The sequence below is a fragment of the Lathyrus oleraceus genome, chromosome 7 (genome assembly GCF_024323335.1).
Source record: "Lathyrus oleraceus cultivar Zhongwan6 chromosome 7, CAAS_Psat_ZW6_1.0, whole genome shotgun sequence".
Lineage (NCBI taxonomy): Eukaryota > Viridiplantae > Streptophyta > Magnoliopsida > Fabales > Fabaceae > Lathyrus > Lathyrus oleraceus.
In genome coordinates, this window is record NC_066585.1 from 261,176,802 (window position 1) to 261,189,565 (window position 12,764).

A 12,764-nucleotide genomic window follows, 5' to 3' on the forward strand; every position below is an offset into this window, starting at 1 on the left:
TTCTCCTTCCTTTTGCCTGACTTTTGACCAATTGAACGTCATGACAAAGTAGGTGATGGTATTGTATTAGGTGCTTGTTGGTGTTTATGGATTAGAAGATGAAGAATACGCTCCAAAAAAATAATTATTTGTTCTTTTTAAAGAAAGTTTCGATGAACCTGCATTCTATTTAGGTCCATCCTTCAATAATCTCCATGCACTCTTGTAGCAGTAAATTCATGATCATCAAGCTATGGATAAGCAAGACATCGAATAACAAGAGTCGCCACCGCGGTTTTATTATTTCCAAGGGAAAAGGGAAAAGTCCGAACAAAACCCAAAAAATAAGAAGTTTTCAAATCAAAACTAATAAAATATCAGAGATTACAGGTAAGGGGGTTGGTTACACAGAGGGAAGGCGTTAGCATCCAAAGTGTCCTAGGTACTCCTAGGGAGCCCATTTTTGTGTGCATATGTATTTTGTACAAAATGATGTTTACAAACAAATAGAATGGGGGGATGAGAAAAGAATTCATTAATTATATTTTTTGTGTTTGACAAGACCTTTGGACTTGTGCCTACGTACCAACATAAAAATGAGGGACCAAGACCTCGTAGTTCGTGATACAAATTTCAAAGTGGGTGCATTGCTTTTAATCAAAAATTAAATTTGAAAGGCATAAAGGCCTAGAAAATGGTTTGAATGGGTTAGTTCTTTTCGGTTTTTCAAAATTTTAAGTCAAGTATAATTAAGTTTATTTACAAGTTTAATTTTAGAAAAGAAGTTTGAAAATGCAATGACATAAGGCCAAAGTTTCTAATTTGCAAAGTGGGCTAAGTTTAGAAAATAACAAGTTCAAACAAAGAAGTTTTTAAAAGAAGGGAGAGATTTTTGAAATTAAAGAGATGGGGAGGAGATGAAGAGACTAATCCTAAGCACAAATTTAAAAGTTAAGAGTTGAAAAGATCTGACCGATGGGTAGCAGTCCAATAGGCAAGTATGCCATATAGAAACCCCAAATTCCCTTGGATATTAGAATCAAGCAACAAACAATGCATACAATATTAACTTGAAGAGCAAGGCATCAAATAAGGATAACCCCACCCAAGCTTTAGTCACTTCATGATCTCCTTCAAATTTGCCAAGTAATAGATGAATACCACAAGTCACAGGTTCAAAATAACAGCTACACAATGATCATGTTGCAGATGAACTCAAATGGATCTTCAATGATGTATCAGATGAAATTTCAAATTGTAAGCACTGGATTACATGATAGTTGGCATTGGCCAAGTCCTTTTTGCATAGGGATGTTGCCTAGGGTTTTTGTTTCTTATTATGTACATTGATGGTCAAAGACCACACAAACAAACAAAATATACACAAACAAGATATATCACACAATATGGTCCAAGTGGACAAAGTGAAAATGCATTAATATAAACAATTAGAATGGTATGAATAATGACAAATGAATAGAGCTTAAAAATTAAAGTGCATTAAAATAAAAGACTTGAAATTAAATGTTAGTTGTTAATGAGTTAGAAGTTAGTATTGTTTTTGCTTTTGCTTTTTAAGTCATTCTTTGGAGAACACTCAACCCACTTATCACAAGCATGGATCCTTGAGCCAAGACATCTTCCAAAGGAAGGAAAAATGCCAAGTTTCCACACAATACCATGAAAGAGGAGAGACTTACAATCTCACTAACTAGAATGGTATGCCTTTTTGTGTCAAAAATTTAGCGTTATGTTAAGCAATCGTAATTGGACTTATGTAGAAGTCACAATTATTTGAGGTCGGGCAATAGAATTTTGGTGTTAATACCTGTTAGAGACATAGTATAATGGACTATGCTCATGAAACATACCACACACAAAAAGAATATGCAAAAGAGGTGGCCTAATCTTATCCGTACTCATGTTGATTTTTCAATCAACTAGCTTTAGGATTTTGAGATGTCATAGGCCAAATGAAAGGGATGCATAAAGAAGGGGTATTAGATGAAGAGGGAGGGGAATGGATCATAACTCAAATTGGTCAAAGGATGATTTTTACCAAGTTAATATCATTCATTCATTTTGGGAGATGGAATGTACATTCCATCAATCCCTTAATGGATCAATCCATGGTTATTCTTTTAGTCATGAGGGTCTCAAACTCTTGATATGGACTTGATAGATCAATGAGGATCATGCCCTACCTACAAAAAGAGTTAGGCAAATACAAAGGCATATTTTTGGTATTTTGGTTAGTAAAATGATAATATACAAGTATGATACAATCACATGGTGCTTGGTGATCTCTCCCAAAACAAACGCAATGAAAGAGGGGTAAGGAGGATGCCAAGGTATGATCCCAATGCTAATGCATATGATGAAATTGCATGAGGGGTCTTAGGGTCAAAATTGGGGTCTTACAACCCTCATATGTCAATTTTTCATGTTTGTCTTGGTGATAAATTTTATATGCAGCTGAAATGATGTTGCTCTCAGAGCTACCGCTTTTCTTCATGGCAAAGACTTGTTTGTAGTATCCAACAAACTTTTGAACGAAAAGATTAATCTTTTTGAGGCATCGGCATTTTAATGCCATTAAATTTCTCTTTATAATTCTTATCACAATGCTTGTTATAAGCTTTAGTAATTCTCTTCCAAAAACTATTTCCTTTTTTATCAATCCCATCAAGCAAGTCCTTTGAAATGTTGAGTTATAATTGAATGAGAACTTCATCCTCATTTGGATGAAATTTTGTTTTCGGCGTATTCACAACCGACGTAGATCTGATTTCTTCGTCAAGGTTAATAATTTTCATGCCACCTTAAGTGCAAAATTGTGGTATTTCGAGTTCTTGATCATTTGATTGTGTGCCACTGATACCCATTTGAATCCTATGAGACATAGTAGGGTTAGTTGATTAAGATGTTGATATTTATATTGATATGGTGAAGTATGATATGAATAATTTTTATAGTGTGGATTATTTTGTGGATTTGAGATAAAAGGAGAATTTGTAAATTTTGAATTATGGTGTTGATTTTGATTAAGATGTATTTTCAAAATATGGGTTGTTTTGTTAATTTAGAATACAAGGATGATTATCACCATTTTGTACAAAATTGGACAGAAAATTATGATAATTGGGGTTATTTTTAAAAAAATGCTTAGAAATAGTTATATATATATATATATATATATATATATATATATATATATATATATATATATATATATATATATATATATATATATATTATATATATATATATATATATATATATATATATATATATATATATATATATATATATATATATATATATATATATATATATATATATATATATATATATATATATATATATATATATATATATATATATATTGTAAAAAATATAGGCATCGTAAAATATATATACCAAGTATAAATAATTAATATAAATTGTTACTATGTATATGTAATGTACCTATTATATTTATAAAAAAATTAAATATAATAGATAAAAAAATTATCTTTAAATATAAACAAATGTTAACAAATCAATATGTATTTAATGTCTTTATTCCAAAATTATCTCTGAATTAGTTACTTAATATTATTAATGGATGATAATTTAATTAAGAGTACATTAGTAATTGTGTTATCTCTCTTATATAAAATAAAAAAAATTAAATATTTTTAATTATTTCTTTAATAAATATGAGTTTTTTCTTATTTATAAGTCAACTAATTGAGAAAAAAAGGTTGAGTCACTCTTAAAAGTATGACCACTCTCCTTTCAAATCAATTATATAAGACCCTAAGACAATGCTGTTGGAAAATGTGTGACTGCTTATTTATTTAGAATATATTAATGTTCTTAAATGCTCTTAAAGCATCCAGATCTATGGCATCTAATTATAGATATAGTAAATAAGAATTATTTTTTTAAAATAATCACTATTTTTAATTAAATATCAAATTAATCTTTTTTGTAAATTATTTATCAAACTAATCATTTTTTAAGACGAATAATTAAGACAAATTACACATGCGTTGTCCTTACATTAAGGCGTCAATGGTGGTGGTGAAATGAAAAAATACGAAGAAAGAAAAAGCATCGCTCTAACAACAGGTATATTCAAACCGAAATGAATACAGCAAACAAAATTGTGAGATTATGTAGTTCATGTTGTCAACCCGGACACAATCGTACAAATTGTCTCAATGTTGGATCAAATCCGACAATATAAATTTAAATATAACCGTTTTACTTTATATTAAAAACAACTTTCATTTCATAAATATCATAACATTCGGTACAATAGTTTAAAAACAACAACTAAACAATAATTTAAACAACAACTAAACAATAATTTAAACAACAATTAAACAACACATCAAACAAATACAACGACTAAGCAAACATTTGAATTCTTCTGAACTTTTCATCCTCTATAATATCTTCATCTAACCAACGAATCAAACTTTTGTTAAGATGTTCGAACGTTTATGTATTCCATAGTTGGATCTTCATCGGAGACTTTACTACCAAATAAACTAAATCGTTATTTCTCTTGTGAATATAAAGACACATATTTCAAGACATTTTGAAGCAATAAAAGGAAGTTGAAGAAAAATATAAGAAAATAGTAAGAAGATGTGTGAAAAATAATTGGGAGGGAATGTTATATATAGAGAAGTTGTAAATAAAGAAGTATGAAGTCTCCACCACCATCGAGACCTTAATTAATGCAAAAGATAATGCATGTGTCATTTATTTATCCGGGCTATTGTTCTTGTCGTACAAATTTTTTTATTTAAAAAGTAATTAGTTTGATAATTAATTTAAAAAGATGATTATTTTAGTGTTTAATTTTAAAATAATAATTATTTTAAAGAAATTATAAATAAACTCCACTCATATATCATATTACTTGACATTTTCTAATAATTTAAACCACTCAGCTATACTTTGTAAATATCTATACTACATATAAAAAATTAAATTGAATCCCATTTTATCCTTAGTTTAAGCTTTATTCAATTAAAATGAAAGACACGGTATCTTGCGGTGGCCACAGTGTCAAATTAAGACATGGCTTTAAAAGATCAATTATTAATAACACTGACAAAATGGTGTTGGAATGTGTATACTCTTGTAGGAAAAATGGAGGATTCATTAGGATCATTTAATGTTGATTAGTGAAAGAACTCAAAAAAATTGTTTGACAAAAGTTGCAGACAACAATGCATTACAGATACATTGAATTCAATACAAGTTGCATAGAACTGGTATATGCAGAAATTTAGAGAGGTAACAAACAAGGAAAGTGATTACAGGCATTTTGCTTCAATTTCCTCTAGTGTAAGCCCCTTGGTTTCTGGTACAATGAAGTATATGAACACAAGGGACGCCACTGCTATTGCGCAAAATATGTAAAGCAAAATTCCTGCTCCCAGTAAATCCTGTAAACATAAGCGATTTGTGAAATATGAAAATCATGTGATTGAAGATGCAATGTTTAAAATATATGGTCTTTTTAAAGATTTTAATCACCTTCAGTGGGGAAAAGGCGAATGTAACGAGGGCGTTTGCCGCAAAATTGACGAGAACTGCTATACTGAGTCCTCGACCTCTTAAGCGCAAGGGAAAAATCTCTGCTATCATAAGCCAACCCATTGGACCAAAGGAAATCTGAAAAACAACAGAGAGTCGCTAAATGTTGTAAGCATGGATGAAAACTAAATCACAGATAATATAAATCATGACATGAAGAATGAGGACAGAATGATGCGTATTCACCTGATAACACCCGACATAGAGTAGCAGACCAACTACAGCAAGAACTGCCGCATTATCCAAGAATATGTAATATGAACCCAGTAAGAATAAGGAGACCACCTGTCATACAAATAAACACATGTTCTTGAACTATGAACTTTGTTTACAACTGAGATTTCTACATTTATTCCTTTTATATAACTAAGTTGATGCAGCACAGGGGACTTATTAGAAGAATCGACCGAGCCTCTTAATTTGAGATAGAAATGAAAAATGTTTCTTTTTCGGGAAATTGCTACCAAAATTATCTGTCAAAGTCTATGAGATAGGAAGGAACTTACTATTCCGGAAACTCCTCCAAGAAGTAAAGGTCTCCTTCCAAGTCTATCAACAACGACAACAGCCACTCCGGTCATGATCAACTAGAATAAAAACAGAAGGACAGAGGAAAAAGTTAGATAAAATAACATTTCATATCTTGTACAATATATGTACAATCCACGGAATCGAATTTTGTATATAATAGAAACTGAAAAAAATATGATACTACAACTACATTAATACATAAACTCAAATGTTAATTATTAAGAATATGAGAAAATGAAATCTACCTTAAATACACCAAGGAGAATAGAAACCCGGGTAGCATCAGATGCTAAGGAGAACCCTGCACTCTGCGAAATTTAATTCGATAATAATAGTGTCATTACACTCTATGGTGCCAAGTAATAACAGATTCTATGAATTTGCAATAGTATTCCTTGATTAAAACTAACACAACACCTGAAGGATTGATGCGGCGTAGTAGAGAACACTCGGTTGTCCTGTAATCTGTCATAAATTTGCATGTTATAATATAAACATACTGAAATGTTGGTAACTGTTATAATTATTACTATTTCATTCGAGCAATTACAATACCTGTTGAAACAAGACCAATCCTGCACTAATCACGAGGGCCTTCTTGCATTTTCCACGGAACATTTCTACAAAGGTAACCTCATTTTCTACCCCTATATAGGAAAGCTCTGCCATTATATCATCTACTTGCTGAGGTGCAGAATCATGAAATGTCCGACCTTGAAGCTGGCACAAACTAAGAATTGCTGTGTCTTTCAAATTCTGAACATCCCCTTTTCTCTGTATAGCACGCAAAAGTAGCCATCTAGGAGAAGCTGGGAGCCACCACATTCCAAATCCCATTATTACTGCAATAGGGCTACTAATTCCATACATATACCGCCATCCAGCAACAGTGTCTACCCACAAGCTACCTAGTCCATACCCTGCCTGCACAAATTTGCGATGTACAGCCTATTTTAGTAATATTGAGAAACTAGTAACAGAAACTAATTTGATACTGGAAGATTACTTTTTAGCAAGTTATATAGCAGTAAAAGGAAAAACTAAAAAAGTTCATTTGCTTTTCTACATTTATACAGCATACAGGAAAATTCAAGGTTCTACCAGAAAAGTTCAAGAACTTACAACGATCCCAATCACTATAAAGAATTCTTTCAGAGAGATTAGTTGTCCACGTATTGGCGTTGGAGCTGTCTCTGCAATGTACATTGGAGCAGCATGCATTGCCTGAAAGAGAAAGAATGAACACCGTGTATCTTGCTTTGAAGTTAACAAGTTAAAATATACTACACACTATTAATAATTTCAAGATTAAGAAGACGCTATAAGTTAATAAAAATGTGCTATAAGTTAGCGACAGAAGGTTGGTTAATTCCTATAATTGTAACATGTTGATAATTCCTCTACTGTGTCAATGTTTCATAGACAGATATCCAACATCTCCAATTGTCTACATTGTTTGCTACCTCAACAAATCAGAAATGAAAATGTACAAGTTTAGCTGAACCATTCGCATAAAAAAGAGCATACCAATCCAATTCCTATTCCAAACACCAATCTCCCAGCCACCAATACAAGAAAAGTAGGAGCTAATGCTGTTATAAGGGCTCCAACAAGATACAGCAGTGCAGCTACAATCAGCTCTCTTCTTCTCCCTAAAAATAAAATTTGTCACGTCAGCTTCGCCCTGGAAGGATATATCTAAAATGAAAACTGATAAAAATGCATAATTACCTAGGAAGTCAGCAATATTGAAGGCCAACACAGAGCCTATTAAGGCACCATATAATGACCCACTAGTCTGCAAAAGACATCAAGCTTCAATAACTGAGCTCATATTCAAGACCAAGATACACTTGCATGAATTAACAGATGATTCATAAAAATTACAAAAGGCATGTCGCCGTGACCAAATAAAAAACAAATCAATAATTTTATTTCAACTTACAAGAAGGCCAATTTGAACAGAGTCTAAGTTATACCAAGTTATTCCACTTTGTGATGGCGACTGCAAAGAATGGAAATTATAAGTACACAAGCAAAGCATTGAAAAAATACAACAATAATAAGGATGAGAATCAATAAAACTTAAACCCTAATTTCCATAGAGAATCAAAGCATGGGTAGATAGAAACAATAAACCCTACTGCACGTGATCCAATAATAAGGGTTCTAAATTGTTAACATGAAGGCTACGTTGTTAATCCTGTATAGTGTCGCGTAGCCCCGACCCCTCTAAAATGATATAGCGGTATAGCGAATTGCAGGATAGCCGCTATTGCAGAGACTAAAAATCAATGTGCAAGGTAAACACAATTGAAGATACCTTCTTACTTAATAATTAAAGAACCTAAAGTACAAAATAAATAAAACCTAAACAAAGAAGAAAAATATAAGAGAACCGAACCAAAAGTAGGAAGAACATAACGATTGTTAGTGTGCAAGAACATAACAGAATGAACATAATTTTACTCTTTAAAGGGGCATTTATACAAAAACGGATTGTTAAAGTGTGCAAGAACATAACAGAATGAACATAATTTTACTCTTTACCAGAAACCCTAGTAGCAGCTGCGATAGCGGTTCGGGGCATCAATAACGGCCTTTACAACCGCTATTGTTGACAGTGGCTTGCAGGCCAAAAGTGTCGCGCCGAACCCTACAATCACTTAGATATTCCACTATAGCGCGCTAATGACAACATAGCAGGAAGGATGTGTAATATCTAAAGTCACTTATTCACTAGAAAAAATATGAAATTTCTTCTTCATTTACCACTCATTTGGATTCCTAACTTTTTCTCCATATTTTTATGCTTCTATAGGCCAAAGCTCGGACATTATTTATTGGGAAATACCAGAAAAAATGTCCATTTCTATGCGATTAAAATGAGCAATAAGAATAAAAAGAGAGAGAGGTAGGAAGAGGAATGACACCAAGAAGATATGGGAAACAAAAAACAGAGTACTGAAATTACATTAAGAGCGAAAGTACTGAATCGGTGCCAAAATTAGAGTAGAAGGGTGTACCTGGATGGAGACTGTTGCACTAGATGTGGCACCAATGTCGTAACCAAATAGTAGACCACCAAAGGCTGGGAAGAGAAATCTGAAATTTTTAAAACATGTTTTATGTTAGTCTACAAGCAGAGTTCTTATTCTATTTCATCTTCTTTTCACTAGGAAAGAGTATCACACAGTTAATTAAAGACTTGCTATCACAAAATCAAGGGTGGATAATGAACATGAAATGATGGCAATTCTCTTCATTGTAGTAGTCAAATTACTTCATCAACATCAAGCACAAAGGAAAAGGAAGAAGCCTAAAAGGAGGAATTTTTTCACAAGATATGCACTTAATCAACCTAGTATTATTTTGATAAGATATTAAATTCCAACAGGGTAGCTAAAGCTCAAGGATAGAGGATTGCTGATGCGCAATAGCAATAGCAATAGCAATGCGCATCAGCAATCCTCTATCCTTCATGATTAACACATATCTCCATTCACCAAACACGATCAACATAACACCACAGCTAGAAATTAAAGTTATAGCCCTCTACCGTAGCTAGTCCAAGCTAAAAGATTATCCGATTGAACAGAAACAAAGATATATGATAAATTTTCCAAGCAACATGTACAAAAGAACACAGAAGGGGTCGAAAGGTAATAACACTCACGGGAGAATTGCAGCAGAGATGGAATAGTTTTCAGAGGCATGAAACCCATTAAGCAGAGGCTCCCTTTCAGTTGTAACCTCCGCGGACGACTTTCTTTCCTAATGAAAATCAACGCATTTCAAGTGTTACAATTTATAAAAGCAAATAAATACCATAAGACAACAACAAATTAGTTTCACTAAAACTGTATGAATCAATGTATCTATTTGCAAGCACTCAACTTATTCTTGTTTCAATTTTTCCCAGAATAGCAAAGATCAAAACCAAACAAATAAATATGATTACACGAAGCATAGACTCCGAGATCGGACACATGAACAACTGCTCGATTATATGAAATTACATGTGCTGGTGTCATGTTCGACACCGACACACCTTTAATCTGAAGCGTGGTGCTAAAAGCTAAACACTCATAATTCACTGATTTCAATGGGAAATAGGCATGCAAAACAAAAATCTGTTATTTATATGAACACTCTCAACAGAAAGGGGAAATTAAGTACTATATGCCAACTTGTTAAGTGTGTGACGCGGTTCATCTTGCTTACTGCAACAAGTTCATATTTATTTTAGGTTACCGGAAACTAAATTTCCTACTTTCAACAGTTTCATTACCTGAAAATACAGATTTTCTCAGAAATCAAGCAATGTTTGGAAATGCTAAAATACAATACATATATAGATGAAATTGAAATTGAGGGGGCATGCTGAAAACAGAAAAGTTAAGAATGAAAAAGAGAGAACCTGTGAGAAAGAGGAAACTGGGGGTTGTTCAGGATCAGACGCCATTGCTGTGATGTTTGAAAGGTTGGTGGAAGAAAAAGTAGCAATATAGTATAAATATAATCAAACAGTAACAATGAAAATTAGATAGCAGTATTTATATATTAGAGTAATTAAAAATTAAAAAAGTTAAAAAAAATTAAAAAATAAAGAAAGCAAGGTTTGGATTTATGAGTTTGACCATGATGATGAAGAGTTAGTAACGTAAGTGGTGGTTGGAGGAACCAACCAACCACATGGATAACCGTCTAGACACGTATCCATAGTAATAAGTTTCAACGTATGCATGCGCTTTATAAGATATCTACTAGGATAAAAATTTATTTTCTACTGGTTGATTTAAAATGAGTTATTTTTTATAAATTAAATTTCTTTTAAATTAGTCTAGTTGATAGATGGGTAAGAAAATCAAATGGATTCAAAAATGTGACATCTTACTTTTTTTTCTTTTTTTTTTTTAAGATGAAACAAGTTGATTCAATTAAAAAAACAAGTTTATATTTTTTTAATATTAAAATAAATAAAGATGAAGATTACTTCATCTAACGCTTTTCTTTCGGGTCAAAGTGGATTTTACTACAATTTACTATTGTGTTGTATGGGATTATCTGACGAATATGTTGAGGAGAATGAATTTCGATAGAAGACAGATCATATGTGGATGGATGGTTTGGTGTTTTCGAGTTCCATGTCGATTCTTATTGATGGATGTCCTATTGAGAGGGCTCCGTCAAGAGGATCATCTATCTCTGTTTTTATTTTTAATTGTTGTAGAAGGTTTGATTGGCTTAATAAAAAATGTGTATCAGTTGAAGAAGTTTAAAGGGTTTAGTTTCGACGAAGGAGTTCATTTTGAAGTTGTGCAATTCGCAGACGATACAGTTTTAATCAGTGATGGTTCATGGGATAATTTGTGGACGATGAAAGCTCTTTTAAGAGGTTTTGAATTAACTTCGAGGTTATGCGTGAATCTTTAAAAAAAAAGTAAGATTATAGGCATCAACTTGCAGAAGGGTGTTTTGGAAGCAGTTTCTTGTTTTCTGGATGACTCAGTAGGGACAAAACCGTTCAACTTTCTTGGCATAACAATAGGAGTTAATCATAGGAAGCGGGCTGTGTGAATTCCTATGTTGGAAAAGATAAGGAACAAGTTGGGTGTTGGCAGGGGAAGCACTTGTCGTTGGGTGTGAGAGTGGTGATTATAAATTCTATTTTAGTCACTCTTCCAATATTTCAATTCTCTTTTTTCAAAGCACTGAAGGTAGTAATTCGCAAAATTGTCATGTTAGAAAGAACTTTCTTGTGGGGGGAATCGGTTTGAAGAAGAAGGTTAATTGGGTGAGTTGGAGTAGCATGTGCAAATCAAAGAATCTGTGGATTTTAAGGATCAATGATTGTGGGAAGTTCAACTTGGCCTTGTTCTGTAAATGGAAATGGAGAGTTTTGACATAGCCCAACACTGTTTGGGCATATTTGCTTTCTTTTAGATACGGTGACGTGAAAAGTCAAATGTTGGACTCTCTAGTGCAGGATCAGCCCGAACTTCTTCTGTTTGGTGGAAGGATGTGATTTTTCTTAGGTCATACAGAAAGGAGAAATACAACTAGTTTGGTCAATCTATTTTTTGCAAGCTTGGTAATGGTGAATTTATTAGGTTTTGGAAGCATTCTTGGTTAGGCAAAGAGCCTTTAGTAGTGCAATTCACGAATGTTTATGTAGTAGTGGTGAACAATAATTGTAGGTCATTGAAACAGGTTATTGGCAAGGGACTCATTGGTTTTGGGATGTGCATGTTAAGTGGAGTTAGATGACGGAGAAAGTTAAGTTAGAATTCTCTGAATTGGATTTGATTATGCAAGATTTTCAACCCAATTTTGTTGTGGATAACAATTGTGTTTTGTGGAAGCACGAGGCTGATTTTTCGGTTTGTAATAGTTACGATTGAAGGTAGAGAAAAACAAGAAAGGAGATTTGAATTGTTTTGGAAAATAAAACTTTTTGATCGTTTAGACACACACAGAGTAAAAATAAATTGACACATAATTTTATACTGGTTCGCTTGAAATTCAAAGCTACTCCAGTCCACCCGACCAAGGTGATTTCGCCTTCAAAAATGACTTAATCCACTCATCTTGAAAGATTACACAAACAACTGTCTAAGAGAACAATCCCTTAGCCCTCTCAAGTATTCAGA

The 12,764-nt window shown here is 32.8% G+C and overlaps 1 protein-coding gene across 1 annotated transcript; it reads right to left on the reverse strand.

Moving 5' to 3' along the window:
• Positions 1-5,119: 5,119 nt before the first annotated feature.
• Positions 5,120-10,699, reverse strand: LOC127106683 (D-xylose-proton symporter-like 2). Its single transcript, XM_051043996.1, has 14 exons — positions 10,532-10,699; positions 9,788-9,885; positions 9,138-9,216; positions 8,057-8,116; positions 7,843-7,909; positions 7,639-7,763; positions 7,234-7,335; positions 6,667-7,035; positions 6,529-6,576; positions 6,357-6,419; positions 6,087-6,167; positions 5,767-5,865; positions 5,521-5,658; positions 5,120-5,429 (listed from the first exon to the last, which is right to left on the reverse strand). Exons 1-14 carry the CDS (start codon positions 10,574-10,576, stop codon positions 5,298-5,300), a joined length of 1,506 nt encoding a protein of 501 aa, XP_050899953.1. The 5' UTR covers positions 10,577-10,699; the 3' UTR covers positions 5,120-5,297.
• Between the last annotated feature and the right edge of the window lie 2,065 nt (positions 10,700-12,764).